At 33.5% G+C, this 21988-nt stretch overlaps 3 protein-coding genes across 6 annotated transcripts; 2 read left to right on the plus strand and 1 right to left on the minus strand.

Annotated features, from left to right (window-relative positions):
- Positions 1 to 1137: 1137 nt before the first annotated feature.
- On the minus strand, positions 1138 to 5986 carry LOC132279020 (uncharacterized). Its single transcript, XM_059780935.1, has 5 exons — positions 5784 to 5986; positions 3111 to 3240; positions 2793 to 2886; positions 2531 to 2617; positions 1138 to 1476 (listed from the first exon to the last, which is right to left on the minus strand). Exons 1-5 carry the CDS (start codon positions 5842 to 5844, stop codon positions 1342 to 1344), a joined length of 507 nt encoding a protein of 168 aa, XP_059636918.1. The 5' UTR covers positions 5845 to 5986; the 3' UTR covers positions 1138 to 1341.
- A 908-nt stretch (positions 5987 to 6894) lies between these two features.
- On the plus strand, positions 6895 to 14685 carry LOC132279709 (MLO-like protein 9). The gene is made up of 15 exons (XM_059781739.1): positions 6895 to 7637; positions 7740 to 7797; positions 8224 to 8522; positions 10662 to 10778; positions 11075 to 11126; positions 11281 to 11369; positions 12128 to 12202; positions 12377 to 12465; positions 12607 to 12656; positions 12795 to 12835; positions 12920 to 13093; positions 13353 to 13388; positions 13473 to 13540; positions 13790 to 13850; positions 14169 to 14685. The coding sequence occupies exons 1-15, from the start codon at positions 7509 to 7511 to the stop codon at positions 14337 to 14339; spliced, it is 1509 nt and encodes a 502-aa protein (XP_059637722.1). The 5' UTR covers positions 6895 to 7508; the 3' UTR covers positions 14340 to 14685.
- Positions 14686 to 16674: 1989 nt separating this feature from the next.
- LOC132278701 (outer envelope pore protein 21B, chloroplastic-like) lies at positions 16675 to 21192 on the plus strand. 4 transcript variants are annotated; one of them, XM_059780556.1, is made up of 6 exons: positions 16687 to 16890; positions 18119 to 18193; positions 18293 to 18445; positions 18837 to 18977; positions 20151 to 20265; positions 21095 to 21192. In XM_059780556.1, the coding sequence occupies exons 1-5, from the start codon at positions 16798 to 16800 to the stop codon at positions 20232 to 20234; spliced, it is 546 nt and encodes a 181-aa protein (XP_059636539.1). In that variant the 5' UTR covers positions 16687 to 16797; the 3' UTR covers positions 20235 to 20265; positions 21095 to 21192. The 4 variants fall into 4 exon arrangements, with proteins under 4 accessions (XP_059636541.1, XP_059636540.1, XP_059636539.1 ...); XM_059780558.1 differs by lacking the exon at positions 18837 to 18977 and having other exon boundaries at positions 16675 to 16890; XM_059780555.1 differs by lacking the exon at positions 21095 to 21192 and having other exon boundaries at positions 16688 to 16890; positions 20151 to 20639.
- The last annotated feature ends 796 nt before the right edge of the window (positions 21193 to 21988 follow it).

A 21988-nucleotide genomic window follows, 5' to 3' on the forward strand; every position in this document is an offset into this window, starting at 1 on the left:
TTCATGCTTATATCACTCTGATAAAAGTCTGAAATTTTGTTCGGTGTTTTATCTTCTTTTTCAACATATAAAGTAATGTGTCCAAAGTGCAGACACAATAATTGGAAAATTTGAAAAAAGGTCTTCTTGATTTGAAATATGGGAGGGGCCGTGTGAAAGCCCACATTTTGGGTTTTGAGTAGTATTTGGTCATCTAGATTGAATTCAACCCATGCTTTAATTTCTAAATTAGGATTGCATAAAAATTTGTTACCGTACACAATTATATTTTAAAAAATAATAAAAATAGTAATCAATTTGTTATCGTAATAATTAAAATATTTTGATAAAATTGTGGTTCAAGACCTAATCGAACCGATACGATAATGATAATTCGGTTATAGGCCTCAACGGTTCCAATTTTTCAATTCGGTTTCGGATTTTTTAATTTTCAATTTAGTTCCACCCTAACATGGATCCTCATTTATATATCCCCTGTAATAAGACTAAATAATGATGTATTAAATTTGAATATTTATTTATTTATGTAAAGTGGCATGTGTACCATTTTTGTAGATACGAATCACACAAACATATTTTATACAATCTCAACCACTGAATTTCTGTCTTGGTAAAAAAAAGAAAAAAAACTCGTATTAGGTTTGTTTCACTGATATGAATCAACATGATGTACAATCTTCAAGATTTTTCACCTAAAATGCAACGGAATCACTCAGCAGCTGATTTGATATCAAATCTTACCAACCATACGTACACAAATTACACATACCGCGTTGAAATAGTTGAATGCCAACAGAACAAGACCAGGTTACATAAAACTTCATTGCCCAAGAGAGAGAAATAAAAAAGAAGGTAATAATTCAGTACTAAGTTTAAAGTGGAAAGGAATATTAAAGCTTGACATGTTACAAAATTCTAATCCGTCACATATTTTTTTTATTTTTTATTTTCGAATTTTTGAAGTAGAAGATAGTTATATACCCACTCTCCCCAAAGTTTAAAATGAAATTTAGACACAAGACTTCTGCCGAAACCTGCAATGGCTTCGGCTGAAGTCTTCGGACCTTTTAGCATTGTCCTTCTTGAGAACATATCTAAACTGGAATATCAGTTAATGCACCAAAATCGAAGACAAAATAAATAAAAAGTTCTGTATATAAATCAGATGAAAACTTCCTTTTTTATATTATTGTTTATCATATCAAGAAAAAACATAATTTCTCAAGCTAGGAACTGCCATATTCAAAGAAAACCACGTTCAATGTCAAGAGACAAATATAAGTCATTCAACTATTATTCCTTAATCCGGTAATAGATGAATTATATGTGAACCTGAGCATCTTATACAGGAGCTTCAAGTTCATCTGGATTTACGGCCACACCATTCGGGGGATCTTCTGATCGGAGCTGAACAGAAACATTATCAATAGCTGAGTTCAGCTGTTCAATCTTCTGTGTCAGTATCTTCCGAGTTCTCTATAGATAAAATATCAAGAAAGGAGAAATATAGAAATATTTATCAGTGCTGTTTGGTTTGTTGATAGTTTTGGTCAATTAAACGAATGTAGAAGTTGACTCTAAGTTAAACAATAGACATTTGTGATTAAGAAAAAATAATCACAAATGACTGGAAAACAAATATGAATGAAGATGACTTACCCAAAAAATATATATATATATGAATGAAGTGATACTGAAGATTTATGTCCAATAGTTTTTCATTATCTTTAACCACTCTGCCATCGCGGAGGGATTATTAATCCATGAATTAATTCAGTCATTCAGTTACAATGAAGCAAAGCACTTCAGCTGTATTGTGTACAGCCCAAAAGGGAAAGACAAACTTTTTTGGAGCCGCTCCGCAGTTTGCAACCTAGGAGTTGAATAATATATATATATATGTATATAAATATATATATATGTATATCGATGGGCATAACACACACCTGCATCTCCCAATGGGAGCTGAACCTTGCATCCACTCCCTAAGGAGTGGCAGGAATACTGCTCATGCTAACAGCTGGCAGATTCAATACCAAAGATTTTTTTTTTTCTTTCTGACAAGTGTTTCAATACAAAAGAATACTTCGGATATTCTACTTCTATGTAGTTTCCAACCACCATTTGCTTGTTTTTTTTACCTCCTTTTCAACTTGTGCATATGATCCAATTTATGCTCTCATAATACGGAGAACCACTTTTCAAATACATGAATGATGCATATTTAATCACATTGCTGGTAGTCTACTTGTGTCAGAATGCTCAGGGCCAATAATGTATGAGATTTAGTACTTACATGATATATGAAAAATGTTTAGACATTCAGGTATTTTGGGGGCACAGTGGCCAAGGGAAATTTTGAAGAGACAAGCAATAATTCTTGTACATAATATATGGAAATTTAAGCAAAAAAAAAAAAAAACGATATAATTAAGATAAGAATTTTGAATGCAAAACCTCAGAAAAGAAGGGGTGGGGTTGATCATGCAAAATAACTTAATACAGATAAGAGTAAGGAGCAATTACTCACTTCAAGAGCTTTTTCTTCATCATAGATGAATTTGGGCAGTTTCCTCATTAAATCCTGTTTGTCAGCTCCAGCTAGTGCTCTACTAATCTGAGGAGGAACAAAAATTTTAGGTCCAATATGGCACCAATTGGTACTAAATATCATTTTTACAGTAAAATTTTTATAACATGTATTGACACCAGAATCGACTGACCCATGAATGGCAGAAATATGAACTACATCAATTTGAATAAGATAATTATGGTAGGTAAAACAACACAACCTGAGGGGCACATATACAACCGAGGGAGCCAGCGAGTAATCCTCCCAAAATAAAGCCACCAACAAATGCGCCACTGATAGGTATTCCGTCATCACTGTAATAACATAAGTAGCAATAAACTGTTTGTAAGAATGCTATCCTTATAATAGCTGAGACCATTGATGGAAAAAGACAACAAAACAAGGGGAAAAACTGCTTAAATTACAAAAGTAAAAACAATCATTCTATTTAAATCTTCCAATAAATCTTCAATACATTCATATTTATACTCAAACTTGAATGGCCTTATCACAAGAGGGCTCACGAAAGAGATGATACCTATACCCTGCTTGAACAGTAAGTGCCCTCCTAGAGTTGGAAATTTGCCGCCTTCCCGCTCGATTGGTACTGAAGGACAAGTTGGTGGGCACACACCCCAGACATTGGTCCACTGATTTCAAGGGTGCGCCTAGCATTAAATTTCATTAAAGTAAAAAGAATTAGGGAATTAAGCATGATGATTAAACATATGATGCAATCATAAATGTGCCAAGAATTGTTTTGGTGGAAAAAATGCACCAAGTGTGCGATAAGTGATAAAATACATATCATGCATTTCAACTTCAAAACCAACAAAAAGGCCAATTGGTGTTTGCCATTTTAGCTTCTTTTTTCATTTTAAGAGGAGTATGTGGAATTAGCAAGAAGGCCATAGGTTAGTGGCCAAACAAGTTACATAGTCCATAAAGATGGTTTTCAAGCTCCTAGCAGTACATGAACCCAATCTGGGGTATGATCTCCAAACTTACCAACAAAAACTGATGACATTGCTGGAAAACAATGATTCTCATTTTACAAAAAGGGAACCGAAATATTAGAAGTCATCATACGAAATCCTCCCAAGTTTTGTTGGATTGAAACCAATTTTAGCACCTATAACATCAGTTGTGTTAATTGAAGCCATCAATCACCGAATAAGTTGCAACCATCAAAGTTACTCCATGAAAAAGTCTTTTGTCCAATAAAAACCCAAAAATGGGAATGTTATGTACAAGAGGTCCAAATGTTAAGTTCTACTTAACGTATATTTATGAATTTCCACTCTAGACAAAATTAAGTAATTAACCATCATTAAAATTTTCAAAGCCTATAACTGGCCTCATAAATATGCAGTTTGTTGAACTAGGAGAGGAAAGAACTGAGCCTCTGCCAGTCACTGGCAGCACATCCACCAACCATTGTAGACCAAACCACACCCCTCCTTTCTTTCTCTACACCGTCCAAAACTCAAACCACTATTATCATAGAATGACAATATCTGCGGCCATCACAAATTTCATCTGCTATGGTCCCAGACACCTTGTGTATCACCAGCGAATTCCATCAAAAGTTTAGAACTAGTAAAAACAACAAATCATACAATCACAACCTAAGAAGCATGGACATGTCACTTCACGGACACTCTTGGACATGTCTCCAGCACTTCAGGACTGTGTCCATAATTTAAAAATAATTTTATTATTTCGGACACTTGCCCGACACATCTCGAACACTTGCTCAACACATTTCCACACTCAACAACATATCGCACACTCCGTCTTATATAAAACACAGCAGTCCAATAAACAAAATTATGAACATATATCAAAGTGTCCAAGCTCTTTTTCTTTAAAAAATTGACATTGAGAACATGTCATAGTATGTAATATGAACAAAAACATAACTACAATAACAAGATAGAATAGTAATATCATATATAATATAATATATTCCTTTTGATATTCAAATAGCTCCCCATTCTAACTTATGTAACTTTACTATAAAATTTAAAAATTAATTATAGTTCTATAATTGTCTTAAACTCAGTAGATATATAAATGAAAATTTATATTTATCTTAGCCGTGTTCATGTTGTGTCAATGTCCTATTCTTGTTTTAGAATTTAATATCCATGTTGTATCGTGTCATGTCCATGCTTCTTAGACCACAACCAAACCACAAGAATTATTTTCATCATTGTCAAAATCATCATTACAATCACTGGCTTCAAACCCAATATGCTCCCAAAATCATCAACAGAAACTTTTCAAAGTTCTAATAACCAATCAACTACATCTCTAACTTAGGGGTTTAATTTGAATTTGCATAGAAGCAGCACACTCCACACTCTATTAGGATAATGATGTCTCAAATTATCTATTTTAGAGTCGTGTTTAAGGGTGTAACTTTATGATAACTATGGGCCTCGAGGGAGTTGGGTTTGGGCTCTATCAATAGTTACGTAGGTTATTGTTGAGGGTATGAGTGGAAAGACATGTAGTCCGTGAGGACAATCTCGCGAGGGTGTATAGGTTATTGTTGAGGGTATGAGTGGAGAGACGTGTAGCATGTAAGGGCAAATCTCGCGAGGGTGGGTAGGGTGGGTTTACGAGTTTGTAATATCTCTACATGATTATAATGAGTCTCCTCATCCATGGACGAAGCTTGAGTTTGGGTGAACCATAAAAATCTTGTGTTGTCTACTGTGATTGCTTTATTTGTTTACAAAGTGATTTCCTTTTGTAAATCTTTGGCTTCCTCTGTGCCCGTTAATCTGTTTGATTCATGGACAAGTTCGAAATATCTAAAACATGCTAATGAAAGGAACACATTATTTAGCCATTTTAAGCATTTTTTTTTTTTTTTTTTTTTTTTTGCTTCTAATCTCTCTCATCCTTTTCCCAAGAACCAAACGGAGGCAAAAATCTAAAACGTGAACCAGGACCGTCGATATAACATGTGATTTGAACACTAAAACCATAAACATACAAACATTTCCGGTAAAAAATGTAACAGATCCATGCAAATTCAGCATTGTATGAATCGTAGAGGAAAATACACCTTAAACAGCAAAAATGAGATAAAAATTGTAGTTATAATAAGATAGTGAACACGTACGAAAATTTCAATTATTATGAAAATAATACTAAAAATAATCAAATCGAACAATGAAAAGTTAGTGATCAAAATTACCGAATGATGACTGGACTGAGAAATTCTTGGTTGAGACCAACGAAGTGGAGAGACAACTCATCCTTAGGGTTTTGTTAAGAGATCAGAGTTTAGAGAGAGAATGGGGAGTGAGTGTGAAACGAACCGACGGTGGAGCAGAGGAGCTTTAAAATAGGCGTTTTTTTTTTTTTATTTCTCCCTGTTCGATGATCTCGATGCTTCAAACATTTTAGAAAAAGAAATAAAAAAGTGATACAGTGCATTGCGGACAATGAAGCGATCATGGTTGCGATATACTTGCCGTTGACTTGTTTTTATTATTTTTCTTTTTTAAGGTCAGATTTGAGGTGGGACACATCATCTCTGAACACATCATCAAATTGTATTAACTGTAACCCAGAATCACGCAAGTCGTTGTAGTATAGTGGTGAGTATATCCGCCTGTCACGCGGATGACCCCGGTTCGATCCCCGGCAACGGCGAATTTTGATTTTCTACTTCGTTTTTTGGCTTTCAGAACTTAAAAGTTAAAGTTAGATCAATTTGTGGTTTTCTGATTTCTACTTCCTTTTAGAACTTAAAATTTAAAGTTATATTATGAATCAATTTGTTGGTCTTCTGATGGCTTTCAAAAACAAAACTACGAAGTTTGTAGTTTGCCTCCATTTTTGATTAGTTTGGTCCTAGTGCTCTCCTCTCCATGTTTGATTAGTTTGGTCAAAAATACAATTTATAAAAATAATTTTTTTTTTATATAGAATTAACTATTTCATCATATAGATGTCACTTACTCTAACTTGTCTAACCTATCCTTCCATCAAATGAGTGTTTTTTTTTTTATATATATATTTTTGGATAAGAATGTTAGATTAAAAGTTAGAGGTATACATTTTTAAGAACAAATTTATAAATTGAGAAAATTAAATAAAAAAAAGATTAATTATCAGTCCATTAATAAAGTTGTCATTGTCTTCTATTTTTTTCTTTTGTCTCTCTCTTCAAATCTTAACAAATAGTTTATATATACAAAAAAAAAAATATATATATATATATATAGAGAGAGAGAGAGAGAAAGAGAGTATTAATGCGTTTTACGATGACTTACAAAATAATAAACACTTTTATTATTAAGTTTAAATTTTGAAAGGCAAGACCAGGGTCAAAAAAGTCATAAATAATTTATTTCACAAACCATCTTTAATTTTCATAGATAAGTAATGAGAACTATATAAAATTTGGGGGGGGGTCAACTTTAATTTTCTTATACAAAATTACCATTAATAAGCATGAATAATTATAAAAATTGGTATTAATATTCTATACAAAATTAGTATTAATAATCATTAATAACTATACATTATTAGTAGTAATAAGTTAAAAAAAAAAAAAAAATGAAAAATGGAAAAATTGGAAAAGACTAAATATAAAAATTGGAAAGACTAAATATAGGGCGAATCCCTACTTACACTCTGGTCAATAGGTTGGTAAAAACTAGAACCATGGGCAAACCACGTACTCTGCAAAACTACAACTCACCACCACCTCTTTCTGTCATTTCCAATCCCGGTCCAGTTCCGTTACCACCAACAGAAAAAAATGAAAAAAATTGAACCGTCCTTCCGGAAGGAAGAGAACAACAACAATACAATGCAATAATGGTTCATTTTTCCTCAAAATCACCCATTTCTGAACCCTCGTGAATCTCTTCTTCTTCTGCTGCGTTTCTCCCTCTCTGGTTGATCGAAAATGGCTGGAGGAGGAGATACTCCGTCCAGAGAGCTCGATGAAACACCCACCTGGGCCGTTTCTTTGGTTTGTGCGGTTATCATCATCATTTCTATATTGTTGGAGAAAGTTCTTCATTCGGTTGGAGCGGTAAATATATATATATTTTTTTCATTTATTTTATTTTATTTTTTTGTTATTAATACAATTTCATTTGATGAACCCTTTTTTTTTTGGCTTCCCCTTTGATAGTGGTTTGAGAAAAGACGCAAACCTGCTCTGGTTGAAGCTCTAGAGAAGATTAAAGGCGGTAAGGTTACCATCATTTTTTTAATTTTTAATATTTTTTTACTTAGCTCCATAGAAATTGAAACCCAAGGCCAATATATATATATATAAATGAGGTAAATATATGCATATTTTTATGCAAGTAATGGGGGTTTCTCAATGTATACTTAAAAGGAAATGATTTTGAGTTTTTATGTATATGATTATGTCAAATTCTTTGATTGATTTATTGAGTGGTTCTACGATTTTTTTTTTTTTTTTTTCTCACACGGGACTTTAAGCAACCACCTTAATGGCATTAATGTTGAGTCTGTTCTGCCTCGATGTCAATATCTTAAAAAGGAAATGATTTTGTGTATTTATGTATATCAATTTCTTTGATGGATTGAATTGGGTGGTTCCTATGGTTCTTAGTGACCCGTTGTGCTATTTCGGATTGATTTTGCAGAGCTTATGGTTCTTGGATTCATTTCCCTTCTCCTGACATTTGGGCAGAACTACATTGCCAAAATATGTATTCCTATAAAGGTGGCAAACACAATGTTGCCATGCAAAGTGCAAGATCACGACGACACTCACGAAGCAAAGCATATGCTTTCAGATCCTTATGATTTTGTGACGGAACATCACCGGAGGCTTCTAACGAATGAACACAGATTTTTAGCTCTTGAGCCCGAACACCAGCGGACGCTTCTATTGGATGAACGTAGATTTTTAGCCGATGCTCAAATTCCAGCGTGCAAGCCAGTAAGTGCGTCTTGCAAATACTATTAGATTTTGAATCTTGACTGTGATATGGATGCTTCGGATAGCAATGAAAAGCTAAACTTATATGCGTAACTATAGTTTATGCACAAGTGCACAACAAAGCGCGATGTATTAAATACTCTGAATACTCTTTGAACATAGGATTAGATTAAAAAATAATAATAAAAATTTGGTGATTCCAGCTTATTTTCACCTTCTTCAACTGTCAATACTCTTTCGATCTCAATTACCAATCTAATTAATCCTTTCTCTAAGTATAATGCACATCTATTATCCTTAGATTTTGTATCTTCATTATCTCTGCAGGCCAAATATGTGAACTGGCCTTTTCAAATTACTTTCCTTTTGGTTAGTGTGGTGAAATAAATTGAAAAGACATGATGGAGATTGAGGTGAAATGGAGTATAGCACCCGAGATGGGAGGATATATTGGAAATGTGGATTAGTTTCTTGTGATTTCACATTATATGTGAAGTTGGGAAAGAAACTCGTTACATCAATGAGGCTAGACCTATGCTAGGAAGAAAGAAAATGTTGGCGCTGAAAAACAAATGTACGGAAAAGCTTGGAGTAACAGTAGTGGGTGTATCTGCATTGAAAATGATGACACAAATGAATTGAAATGTTACGAAAGATATAAGATTAGGCATGACTATGAGTCATGAGAGTTGTATGACTTGAAGGTGATGAAATTAAAGGGGAGGAGAGGGGGAGGGGCGGAGGGTTAGGGAGTCAACGAGGGCATGTAAAATTTACAGGAAGAGATGAAATCACAATAATTAATTGAATGATGTCCTACATAGTAATTCATGGGATGTGTAGGTTTTGTATTATTGACCAAAAGTAGCTGATGTATAAGTAGATGCTGCTTGTGGATTGATATCCAGGTGAAAAGTCAAATCAGCGCTGTTATTTCGAATGTTCCACAAACAAGGTGCATTGTACATTATATTAGTATGCTGATTTTACCAACATCTTTATGCCAAGAACCCGAGGGCTAAGAAAAGCTAGAGCTATTGAATGCTTATAACTAACTTTTTGCTGCCTGTAATTTTATTTTGGCTTTGGTTTAAAGTGGTATAAGGATTACGAAGGCAAATTAATTTTGAGGAGCATCTTATGTATCGCCATATAAAAGGTTTCTCAAAAGGAGCAATACGTTGAATATGTGGTGTGTGCTTTTTTTTTTATTGGTTTCTGATATCAATTGAACGAAGCAACACCTTAAGAATTGTTCACTTTTTCCATTCTTGTGAATTATTTGAGTTAAATGACCATCAAAAGAAGCTGGAAGGTTTCCATAACACAAGTTTTTGGTCATCCCATTCCCACAGTATATAGGAAACCTTGGTGGACTGGACTTGGAAGACATGGGAAGTGTAATTTAAAAAATCCACAGACAAAAAAAAAATTATATATATATATATATATTTTGGGAAAATCCACTAAACAACCTAGTTAATCACTGCTCCCTGATAGCTGTCTGTGGTCCATGATTGGTTATCGGATCTGTAGATTTAGCTTGTTTTGTGCATGCTATGGTTAAATTATAGCATAGTAAACTTTGTCGGCCGAAGTACTATTTTCTAAAATCAAGGCACACATTTATTTTAAGAAAGAGCAACTGATTTAACCACATCTCAATTTCTCTCTTTTTATTTTCTTTTATGCTAAGGGCTGCACTTGTGCAATGATAAAAATTTGGAATGTCAAGCATAGAATGCAGATTTGATTCTGGGAGCAGAGAATTCCAAAATCATGCCAAAGGTTGGCTATCTATGCAGAACCACATAGAGTAATGGCTATCTATGATTTCTTGTATGCTAAACTTATTAATACATGTAAAGTATCACCTAATACCATCTGCACGAATGATCATACCATAATTTTAATATCTCTTTTAATCAAAATCGCATTTTCTAATAAAAATATGGAGTTCAACTTTAATGCAATTGTCCAGCTATTATGTACTCAAGCTTTACTCCTCGACTCTTTAACTTTTTCATTCACATTATGGATTTGTATAGGTTCTAAAAAATTAGTTATGAAATATATGTGCATGGATTACATGAATTCCTGTTCTTCCCAGGTAATAACTAATCCAGTTCTTATCAATAGGGGTTCGTGCCGCTTATATCTGTCCATGGATTGCATCAGTTACACCTCTTCATATTCTTTTTGGCAGTGTTCCATGTTGTTTTCAGTGCAACGACGATGATGCTTGGGAGAGCAAAGGTGGGTGCTCATATGTGATTGCTTTTTGTATCTTTCTCATGTTACTTGAAAGTTCTGTTATTTAAAAATGAAGCAACCGGATGCAAGTGGCATGAGGGGTTCAAGAATCACCTTGAGATAGTTTCTTTTTATCTTTTCTAGTGGCAAATAAAGTTGCTTAGATGATCATGATTGGTCTTCTCCTCTATGCCAAAGATGGCCTTGCCCATACAGACAGCCTTCCATCTTGATTCTATATATATATATATGGGGAACAATCTACGCTTAACTTTCATTTAAAAATTTTGTACATGCAGATACGCAGGTGGAAGGAATGGGAGGTGGAAGCTGCTAAGGAATATGAAAATGGTATTTTGCTTTATTATTCTAGTAGCTTAACATATTCCACTTTGACGTTGCCATTCTCCCAACTGAGAAGCCGCCAATATCGTTAAATTGTTGCTTTTGCTCCTAGTATATTTCATAGCCGGATTTTTTAAGTTTATGTGTGCCTCTCGTGCAGATTCTATGAAATTCAGGCTTACCCATGAGACATCTTTTGTGAAAGATCACACCAATTTCTGGACCAAAACACCATTCTTCTTTTATATTGTAAGAAAGCTGAAATATGTTGCTGAATCATTCATTCCTGTTTTAATAACATATTGAATTTCTTGCAATAAAGGTGACAATATGCTAGTTAAATTATTCTCTCTCTATAACATTTTCAGATACTTAATTTAAAAACAGATCTTGTTTGTTTAACAAATTAAGTTGAACATTTTCCTTACCAAATACTTGATTATTGTTTTCTCTTTTTTACAAAAATATCCTGAATAACCCTTCAATTCCTAATGATTTGTTGTGCTGATTAATTAACTGTCTATATTGTGGGATTTTGGTTAGCACTATGACTATTTGGTTTGAATTTGAAAAGGAAAAGTTACAACTATTAAGAGTTGTTTTCCAAAAGAAAATAAAATTATTTATAGCCAGATTTATTGGAAGCTCAAAATTAACACTGGTTGGAAAATATAGTCCTTGACCTCGCCAACTTAAATATTTCTTAGTGGTGGCTAAAAATGGAGGTTAATATTTTACGAGACCTTGTAGAGTAACACTATGAATCTTCATTATTGAATTTAAATTCAACTTATATAGTCAAAAATATTAAAAATAATAAATTTATTGACACACATTTATTACTCAAGAAACACTCTTCTAGTCTAGTGGAACTGTGTTTTCTTTCTAATTTGTTGATTTGTTTGGTTTTCATACGGTTACTAGAGTCCCCTTGATGCAGGTAGGTTGGTCTTCTTTTGTACTACATTTTAGACTAATTTGATGCTCAATTAAATCAAACCTTTCAGGCATGCTTCTTTCGGCACTTCTTCAGGTCTGTTCGAAAAGCTGACTACACCACCATGCGCAATGGATTTGTCTCGGTGAGTCTTTTAAGTGCAAGAATATAAAAATTGTATTTGTACTTTTTAAATTGGTCAATTAGTTCTTGGGATAAGAATTTAATGTGAGCATTTTGACATTATGCTAGTATTTTTGTAGTTGGTTGACTAATTAAATTATGACCAAAAAATAAATAAATTGTTAAATTCTTATAGGTTCATTTAAGACCTGGAAGTAAGTTTAACTTCCAAAAATATATCAAAAGGTCATTAGAAGACGACTTCAAGGTAGTTGTGGGAATCAGGTACTTTTCTGTCATTAACATAGTGATTACAGTCTTATTACTTGCAGTTTTGTTTTGAGAATTTTGCCTTGGGACTGCCCTAATGTGGTCACAAATTATTTTCTGCACACATCTGACTCAATATTTTCCTGGTGCTGTTAGTGCGCTGCTATGGGGTTTTGCGACCATCAATCTGCTTATTAATGTTCGCGGTGAGTGAGTTTTTCGTTTTCCTTCATTTGATAGTGGAGTTCAATTTTATATATGGAAATTTATATTGACAGACATATTTTGCTTTCAAATTCACAAATAAGACTCTGCCATTCATTTAACCATTTCATTTCTTGCAGGCTGGCGGCTTATGTTTGTGCTGTCCATAATGCCTCTATTTGTAAGAAAGTTTGTTTCGATATAATATTCTATTTCGTTGCTTTTAGTTTAAAAAGGAAAGGGCTGATTATTGGATCGGTTAAAGGTTCTTTTAGCAGTTGGAACAAAGCTCCAGTCTATTATAACACAGATGGCTGTCGAAATCCAAGAAAAACATGCTGTAGTTCAAGGCATACCTCTTGTGCAAGTCTCTGATAGACATTTTTGGTTTAGCAAGCCTCAGTTTATTCTCACTCTCATACATCTCACACTATTTCAGGTAAAATTTGCCTCATTTTACTTGATGAAAAATGAGAAATATATATAGTGGTGGAGGTGGCATGCAATTCAGTGGATTAGGACTTAGGAGCCACCCATGTTTTATAAAATGTGGTGGGAGAGGAGAAAACAAGCTCGATGTAGTGGGAACAAGTTTTAACCATTTCTAAATAGTATATATATCACATTTAAATACTTATAATTTGAGGCTCAGTATTCAAAATTCTCTAACAACTTGATTTGCTTTCTCACGTGTTCAGAATGCCTTCCAGTTAACATATATCCTGTGGACAACGGTAATGAACAGCTCTCCTCTTTTTCCCTCGTCAACTTTTGGCAAATTCATCACTATTTATACGAAGTGATCTTTCTTTGTGCAGTATGAGTTCGGGACGCATTCTTGCTTTCTTGAAAGTTTGCCTCTTGTAATAATTCGACTTGTGGTAGGGTAAGTAGGAGTTTCGGGAAGCAATTCCATTGAACAATTTACTTCTACTGTAACTTTTGCAAGAGATGTCCTTGAAGTACCTAAATATTGTTCTAGCTTGACAACTTCAAACAAATTCATTGCTAATCCCTTTACAAGAAAATTTTAATGGAAATTTTTAAGTAATTCATCCAAGAAGCACATAGTAATCTTTCCTGATAGAATAGTAGAACATTCTGTTCTGACTAATTGGGAGATTTGATTTTGCAGGTTTATTGTCCAATTTTTGTGCAGCTACATTACACTTCCACTATATGCCCTCGTTACTCAGGTACTTGTATGATGCAAATAATTTCTTCTTGTCTATCCTTTTCTTTTTTAGGCTGACGGGGTGGGGGAGGGGGAATTTATGATGTGGGAAAGCAATAGGAACTTGGTCAAAGATTAATAGGTAGAATGAGTTTCATATAGTAAATAATGCAGTTCCAGTTCAGTTAGCTAAGACTTTTTAACCAAGTAACCTCTCGCCTTTTCCTGGTTCACGTTATAATGCATTCAGATGGCAACTTAATTTTCTAATGCTTATATATCGTTCGTAGTGTTAATTCAATTAACAATAGGGTACTTTTTTCCTGTTGGGAATTTTCAGATGGGATCAACTATGAAGAAGACTATTTTTGATGATCAAACTTCCAAAGCTCTAAGGAACTGGCAAAAGAATGCCGCCAAGAAGAAGCAAGAAAAGCCTCCAACTCGGACTTTAGGTGGGAGCCCAGTTGAGTCGCCTGAGAATTCCCCCAAAATCGGCCATGTTCAGTAATAAGGATGCTTGATGTCATGGTTGCACCAGGGCATTCACTTGCGCTGATGCCTATCGGGGTCTTTCCTTCACTACATTTGCACCATGCATGTATCTATTATGAGGAATGATATTAGTTCTGTTCCATCTTACACCTGATCAATTAGGAATGGTATATCGGTGCAAATTATCAGGCTACAATCCGTTTACTCGCTGATTGCTCCAGCACTGTTTGTAGTTGGATTGTATAATGTATACAGATTTAAAAAAAAAAAAAAAAAATGGTTCTGGTTTGTTTCTTAGGTACGTTTCTTTCCAGTTTTAGTTACATTTATACATTTCTGACCTTCGTAATGTACACCCTACAGAAAAGGACTTATACAATATACAGTATACATCTGATTTTATTGCTTGTGATAAAAGTTCTGTTTCGTTTCTTAGGTGACATGAAATTATGGATGTTGTTTCTATGAGATTTGGTGAATTAGAAGAGATGGGACACTCCATAAGCCTCTGCATTGTTCTTCTTCTTCTGAATCATATTGATTTATCTATGAAAGAGGTTGATGATACTTTCTTCAAAATTGACTATTTCTCCCTAATTGTCTGCGATCAAGTCGACGAATGGATCGGATTGACTTGAAAAGTGAAAATATTTGTAGAAAATCTTTTCAGTATGAATATGTTAGAAACTTGTGACTCTTGGTAAAACAGTTTTCAATTTCTTGTTACGTACCTTACTGGGCTTAGGGTTAATGCCAAGCCTATAGTAGTGTTATCTCCTCATCCTTCCATGATAGAGACTAAGGGTTCAAATATGTAAATATGGCATAGTGCATGGATGTGTGTGTGTGTGTTGAGTTTTGTGTACTTGCCAAAAAAAAATTAATTAAACAGGTGGACAATTCATTGCTTGCCATGGATTCAAAAGAAATGGAACATCACGCTGTTGCAAAGAAATTTCTATTTGCTAATCTAGTATGGAATTGTAATTCCAAAACTTTCTACTTCCAAAAGCATTAAACTTGTGCAACTTTGTATCAAACAAAATTACAAATCTCAATTGTAAATCATAAGTATGCTTTAATGGTACCTTTTCAAAACAAAAACATAATTGTATTGAAACAGTAGCAGATATGATATAACAATAATTATAGTAATATCATAACTTCATCTTCTAAATTATGTACCAATATAATTTATAGCATAAACTAGAAATGAAGCTCTGTACTATATATATATTATTAAAAAATTATATATTTATATATATAGCCATGCTGATATGGTATTCGTTTCTTACTTTTCTTTAGAATTTGATATGTCGAGGTATTCGTGTTTCGTGTTTGTGTCTATGCTACTTGAAAGCAATAAGGAAGAGAAGAAAATAGTTACTAGTTGAACGAGAAAAAATGAAATTAATCTTTTGTTTTGTACGAGTGCAACAACTTTGGGTCATGTGATATATGGCCATACGCACGAGTGAGAGATTGTTGGAAAGGTAGACATTATGGATTCGATTCTCAAGATAGTCATCTCGTGAGGGAGGGATTGTTGACAAAGTAGCATATAATGCTGCTCCTTACAAGGGTAGGCCTGGATCGAATGCCATATAAGACGTGTCTTACCTTCACTGAACACCAATTAATTTTTAGATATGATGGCATGGCCAATTTAATACATCCCAATATATTTTCTCCTACATTATTACTAATAGGCTCTATTTGTAATCTCTCTCCCTCACAATTTGATTAGTAAATCTATATATATATATATATATTTTTAATGCCCTAACACTTTCTTAACATTCCTCTTACAAAATTTTCCTTTCAACTTGTTTGGTATGTTGATATCACTAACTTGTCCATCAAACTTCCAAGCTACTACTAATATCATGATTTATTTCTATTTACGATGGTATTGAGTATTAAAAATGATAATTGCCATTAATCCTATTGTCTTATATTTGCTACTATTATTATATTATTATTTAAAAAATAATAAAAGCCCGAATTAATATTATAATCTACTATTGTTGATTTGAACAATGGTCTAAAGATTTGTTCATACTTGTATCTCCTCTACCCTTTAAAACAGTTGGTGAGGGTTCTAATTTTTAAAGAAACAAAGTAGGTGTGTGAGTGTGTGTGTGTGTGTGTGAGATGCAAAAAAAAAAGAAGAAGAAGAAGATTTGTTCTTATCCTCGATAATTAAGAGTACTTTGGAATAACAAAAAAGAAAAAGAAAAAAGTATACTCTTATTATTTTTAGATTTTTAAAATTAAATTTTGTATTTCATATATATTTTGTTTGTGTATTTTGCTAGTATAGAATCTATATAGTAAAGTGATATTAATCTAGATAGAGCACGCTACAACTAAGGGATAAATACCCACTACAAGACAGTTTTCACCATATCTAGGGTTGTTTGTTGTTGCGAGGTCTTATACTCTATCCCAGCAATAGCACTCCTAAAAGAGTAATGGAGACTTCTCTGAGATATGACTGCGACTCAAGAGCTTTGGTAATCCATGCGAAGGAGAAGATCGCCATCGACTCCAAAACCCACTTGCAGGTACAAACCCTTCTCTAAACACTTATTCGTTTTCTTTTAGCTCTTATCTTCTAATCTTTTTTTATTTTTATTTAATCTCATTCCATATAATGTTTGCCAATTACTATCACACTTCTTGTTCCGAATCTATGCTATTTTTATTTGCTTTTTGCATATTTAATCTGTTTGAATTGTTAAAAAGAATGTCATTGCAGTTTATCAAATCGTAATTAATGGTGTAATGCTTGCAAAATTTTCAATTCTTATAATATATTCATTTTGATGTTGGACTGTGGATGATGAACACCATTAATTGCGCGATTGAGGTTTATCTACAAATGTTTAAAATTTCAAGTTTTATATATGCCTAACATTCGAATTGCAAGGGCTATTGGTTCAAAGTTTGTCATTTTGGTGTTTAAAGTCAAGTGTTGGTATGTTGTGCCGATGACGCTTTTTACTTGTAGAGTTTGAATGATATGCCCCATTATAGTGATCTTCTTTTTCTTAATTGAAGATGATAAAATTGAAATTTTGACCAAAATTACCGATATTTTGGTGTTTAAATTACATTGGGAACAAGTTATAGGATTCAGCACCTCTAGCTTTTTTCCTCCCAGATATATAATGTTCTTAACCCATAATATCTCACCCACTAAAACCTTATAAATTATTGAAAGCTGTTTCTTTTTAATTGATCATATATATTATCGAATCGTCGGAAGCCCTCTTGGATGGTGATTTTGAATTATTGGATAATCTTATATGAATGTTGCAGCTGGAAGGCAAATGATATCTAGGACTTGAAGAGAGAAATGGATGGGCAGTTGTAAAAAAAATATCCAATATTCTTTTCAGCATCATCTCTCTTTCTCATTCTCTCCCCATATACATATACACATATATATATATATTTAAACTAACTAATTATGTAGTTGAACCCCCTTGTGTGCTTGATGCATTGTCCTTTTCATTTTACTCCTAATGGTATTCTTAGTGAGATACATTAATTGGAAATTAATTTTGCTTTCCTTTGTTCTGTTTGACATTTGGCTTCTACAGATCAATTTCAATAAGACGCTGTCTGATTTGTGTGCTCAGTTGTTGTGAAATGAGGATTCATTATACATTGTATCTAGATGACTCGGATAGTCTCAATCAATATAATCTTACTTCGACCTTGAGCTTCAGTATATGAACTTTCCTATAAGTTTCCTTTTCTTCTTGTGTGTCTACATGTGTTTGCCAGGTTCATGGCGAGCTAGATACAAAAATTGGAGTTCCATGTTATTTAAGTGCAGTTATGAGACGCTTCTACCCGGATGTATGTACTCATTCTTAGTGGTTATGGCAATTATTGTGAGAAGTTATACAAATCTTTCTGTCCTTACATTAAGTTGACATATCTGATAATCGTCTATAGTTATCGGCCAGCCTTGGATTTGGGTTGCACTATAATGGACAGGAAAAGTTCCGTTATAGCATGCAGGGCAAGAAGGCATTTCCTGTGACAACCAATGGATTGTTAAGCTTTAATATCAAGGGGCGATATGACATTGATAAAGAATTTAAAGAGGTTGGTTTTGTTCTGTCTTAAAAGAATTGCTATGATACATGAGAATTGATCCTCAACCTTCGTAATAAAGTTTGCTGGAGCAGGACACCTTTTTTTCTTTCCCCAATCCTATTTTTTTTATTTAAAAAAAAAAAAAAATTGAATTAATGAAATTTCAGATTCTTGTACTGCGTAACTTTATGTTGTTCACTTTTTTAGTCAATTCAGTAAATGCTCTAAGGGTGCACGATCCATGCGAATTCATCAAATTGAATTCATAAAAGCACATTGCAAATGAAGTTCCCTTCATTTTCTCCCATACAGGATGACACGGTGTAAAATGAAGTGTTGGACATTAATCTTTTTTATTTTTTATTTTTGGTGGTACTTATATATGGTAATGCTTAAACAGAGGACACCGAGTGGGGCTGCTGAATTTACTTTAGGCATACTGAATTTTCAGAAAGACCAAGATGTAAGGCTCAAAGTTGGCTGTGAAGTCATTCAGGAAAAAGCCATTAAGGGAAAAAAAGTTAGCAAAGTCTTTAACATGGTACATTTCCTCGATTCGGTACTTTTCAGCATAATTATGCATTTTTCGTCTCAAAATTTGCGAATTCAATTAATTGTGAAGTCATAATTCCCTTCTCAAATGCAATCATTCTGTGTTTTTATTTTTTATTTTTTTATCTTTACATATTAAATCACTTTCCCGTTGCACTGTTGGTTTTTTATGAGCCAATATTATTATTATTTTTTGACGTGTATCTCTTAATTGCATATTAGTTTCCTTCCGGTACCCGTTCTTCTAATATTTGTTTTCCTGGAGTGGACAGTGTTGTTTTTGAATATAAATCCCAATAGCCAGATTGCATCTAACAACAGTACTGGGCCCAGCACTATTGCATGCATCACTCCCTGTGGGTACCTACCATGGTGTTTCAGAGTCTCTTTCATTGCAGTGTTTAAGTGGAAGTTCAGAAATTATGAAACAATGACTCTGGCTGTGGTTGATAGCTGCAAATTCAATAAAAGAGGAAAAAAGAAGTTGTTCAATGGATCCCAGGACTTAAATTAACTGAAACGTTTTACGTGTCATAATCATCGGAATTTCTTGGGCAGCAATGAATTAAAATCGTCAAATGACTTTCTTTTTCTATATATATACATACATGTGTGTGTGCTCAACTCTACATTATCTTTATAATATAGGATTTTGTTCAATATTGGAAAAGAGTGATCACACCAGAAGCTCAAGGCTCTGTAACTATTTGATTAGAAGGAATATCACAGGTGGGGTTGAAAGGTTTATTATCTAATGAAAAAAATAAAAAGGTTCGATCTTGAATAATATTTTGGCCAGTATGAAGAAAACTCGGAATTAATAAATTAACTCCACCGCACTCTCCAATAGTTTGTTACCCTCTGATCCTTTCGTATATTCATATGTTCTTTACAGGAAAAAATCAATTCTTAATGATTAGCTTTAAATGCTTTAATCCGTTAAACTCTAGTTAGTTTCCTTGACTTCTGGACATCTGTGTTGTGCAGTATCTATCAATTCTTAATGGTTAGCTTTACAGGTTAAAATCCGTTAAGACTCTTAGAATAGTTTCTTTGACTTCAGGAGACATGCGTTGTGCAGAATGTGTAACATGTCTTTTGGTTTTCTTGAAGTTCATTATATTCACCTCTTCTGCTGAATTCACTTACCCCTCCATTTCAGGTTCCATACCTGCAGATCAGGGAAAACAATTGGACACTGAATGCTGACATCAATGGAAAATGGAATGTCAGTTATGACTTGTAATTGAGGGAGTGCTTGACATACTCTTTTGAAGGTGATATGTTATAGTTACAAAAGATATTTCTTATTTCTGATGGACAGACAGGTGCTGAAATGACCCTTATTGGTGGGGTTCGTTATCTTCTTATATGATAGGGGGGCCTCTTTTGGGTGGACCTTCTGTCAAGCTGACAAAGGGGTTTATATCTGCCTCATATAACATTTAATTAGATTTTTTTTTATCTTGGCTCGAATGCTCTGTAAGTTGAGGAAATTGTCCTCATGGCGGGAGTTAGGCGGACAATGTTTGTTGAATGCTGAATATGTAGTTTATTAGGGAAAACTTCAATCATTAAAATCTCTCTATTTATTTTTTATTTTTATGTAATATACTTTGTTCTAAATATATGTCTCTCGTTAAATTTTTTACGTAATAGGTTTTCTTCTAAATATATGTCTTTATGGTCCCTGAATCTGCCTTTCTTACCTTTCCATAGCCGATAGGAGTTGCTTTCTTCCATTTACCACTTATTCCTTCTTAGATTTCTTTGGCTTCTTATCCCAACTATCTATGTTAAAGTTAGGTAGGGTAGGGACTCTCTCTCTCTCTTTATCTTTTGCACTCAACCACTTATATTGTTAAAAGGTTGTTAAGGGGCTGAAAACTTTGAAACCTAAGATAAGTTGAGTGCATAAAATAATTGGTAGGTGAGATAATCTTTTATCATTTACATTGAAACCTATGATATTATCTATAATAACAATATGATCCCTCTTTGCATTGCACTGCGCATCATCCATTTTCTCAGCTTAGCACCCCACTGCTTTAAGAACTTGTCACTTTATTTTTCTGTCATCCATGGTTTTTTTTTTTTTTTTTTCAGGTGCCGTTTCTTTCTTTTTCTAGGCATTGTCCGCCATTGTTCTGTCCTTTAAAACCAGGTGATGAGAATTGAAATATTTCTTCTTCTTTTTTTTTTTTATAATTAAATATAATCGACGTTCAAATTATTATTATTATTTTATGTGAAAAGAACCTTGTTTGTTTGAGAGGTTATTAGGGACAATGGTAAAGGGTGCAAAACTCGCAATTAATTAGTTTATTTAATGTCAATTTTTGGGTTGATTTATAGTGATTAGGGTGCTGTTGTATGATTTAGACGTTGGCGTGGGTGAGTTAGGCCACGAATTAATATCGAACATAGAAACAGAGTTGTGCATGCACATGGGTGCATATGGTTTGTCCTATTCAATAGTAGTTATGGGTGTCGAAAGGAATGTTATCCAACTTTTGTTGTCTCTTATTATTTGTAAAGTGGAAATGCATTTGATACCTTAATACAATAAATTTTGCCTCTTAATACATTTTTATTATTTGATAAATACACCATATTGAGTTTTGGAGCATTGAATTGGCATCCTAAATTTGGATTTAGAAGAAATTAGTTTAAAGACTCAACTAAATTTCTTTCCATTTTAAATTAGAACTCTAGATTCGCTCGCAAACACAGCAAGTGAGTAGTTGAAGTGTTGCAAGCAGTCAAGTTGTTTTGTTTTGTTTTTTTGGGTTTTTTTCTTAATAAAAATTTGTAAGTGATGGATCACTTGAATCATTCCACTGTTAGTTCCCGTGAATTCTCTTTTTTCAATCTATTCTATTATACGTTATGTCTCCTCATAGGTTAAATTTTTTGAACCGTGCAAGTGTTGGTTGGCATAGCATCCTCATACTGTTTTAAATGTCCATCCGGGAATTAAAAAATGTTTTGTAAAGGTGA

The sequence above is a fragment of the Cornus florida genome, unplaced genomic scaffold, assembly GCF_030987335.1.
Source record: "Cornus florida cultivar Cherokee Brave unplaced genomic scaffold, ASM3098733v1 CherokeeBrave_3.0.0_Hap2_Chr10, whole genome shotgun sequence".
NCBI classification, from domain to species: Eukaryota; Viridiplantae; Streptophyta; class Magnoliopsida; order Cornales; family Cornaceae; genus Cornus; species Cornus florida.

What these genes read in the sequence shown, in the direction of transcription:
- LOC132279020 (XM_059780935.1), bottom strand. Translation starts at nt 5,844, where the DNA reads ATGAGTTGTCTCTCCACTTCGTTGGTCTCAACCAAGAATTTCTCAGTC. An exon ending in CTCAGTCCAGTCATCATTCG is followed by an intron (nt 3,241 to 5,783) that starts GTAATTTTGATC and finishes ATTTAATGCTAG; the next exon opens with GCGCACCCTTGAAATCAGTG. An exon ending in ATGAAGAAAAAGCTCTTGAA is followed by an intron (nt 1,477 to 2,530) that starts GTGAGTAATTGC and finishes TTTTATCTATAG; the next exon opens with AGAACTCGGAAGATACTGAC.
- LOC132279709 (XM_059781739.1), top strand. Translation starts at nt 7,509, where the DNA reads ATGGCTGGAGGAGGAGATACTCCGTCCAGAGAGCTCGATGAAACACCC. An exon ending in TGCGCAATGGATTTGTCTCG is followed by an intron (nt 12,203 to 12,376) that starts GTGAGTCTTTTA and finishes AAATTCTTATAG; the next exon opens with GTTCATTTAAGACCTGGAAG. An exon ending in TGTCCATAATGCCTCTATTT is followed by an intron (nt 12,836 to 12,919) that starts GTAAGAAAGTTT and finishes GATCGGTTAAAG; the next exon opens with GTTCTTTTAGCAGTTGGAAC.
- LOC132278701 (XM_059780556.1), top strand. Translation starts at nt 16,798, where the DNA reads ATGGAGACTTCTCTGAGATATGACTGCGACTCAAGAGCTTTGGTAATC. An exon ending in TGAGACGCTTCTACCCGGAT is followed by an intron (nt 18,194 to 18,292) that starts GTATGTACTCAT and finishes AATCGTCTATAG; the next exon opens with TTATCGGCCAGCCTTGGATT. An exon ending in TTAGCAAAGTCTTTAACATG is followed by an intron (nt 18,978 to 20,150) that starts GTACATTTCCTC and finishes CCTCCATTTCAG; the next exon opens with GTTCCATACCTGCAGATCAG.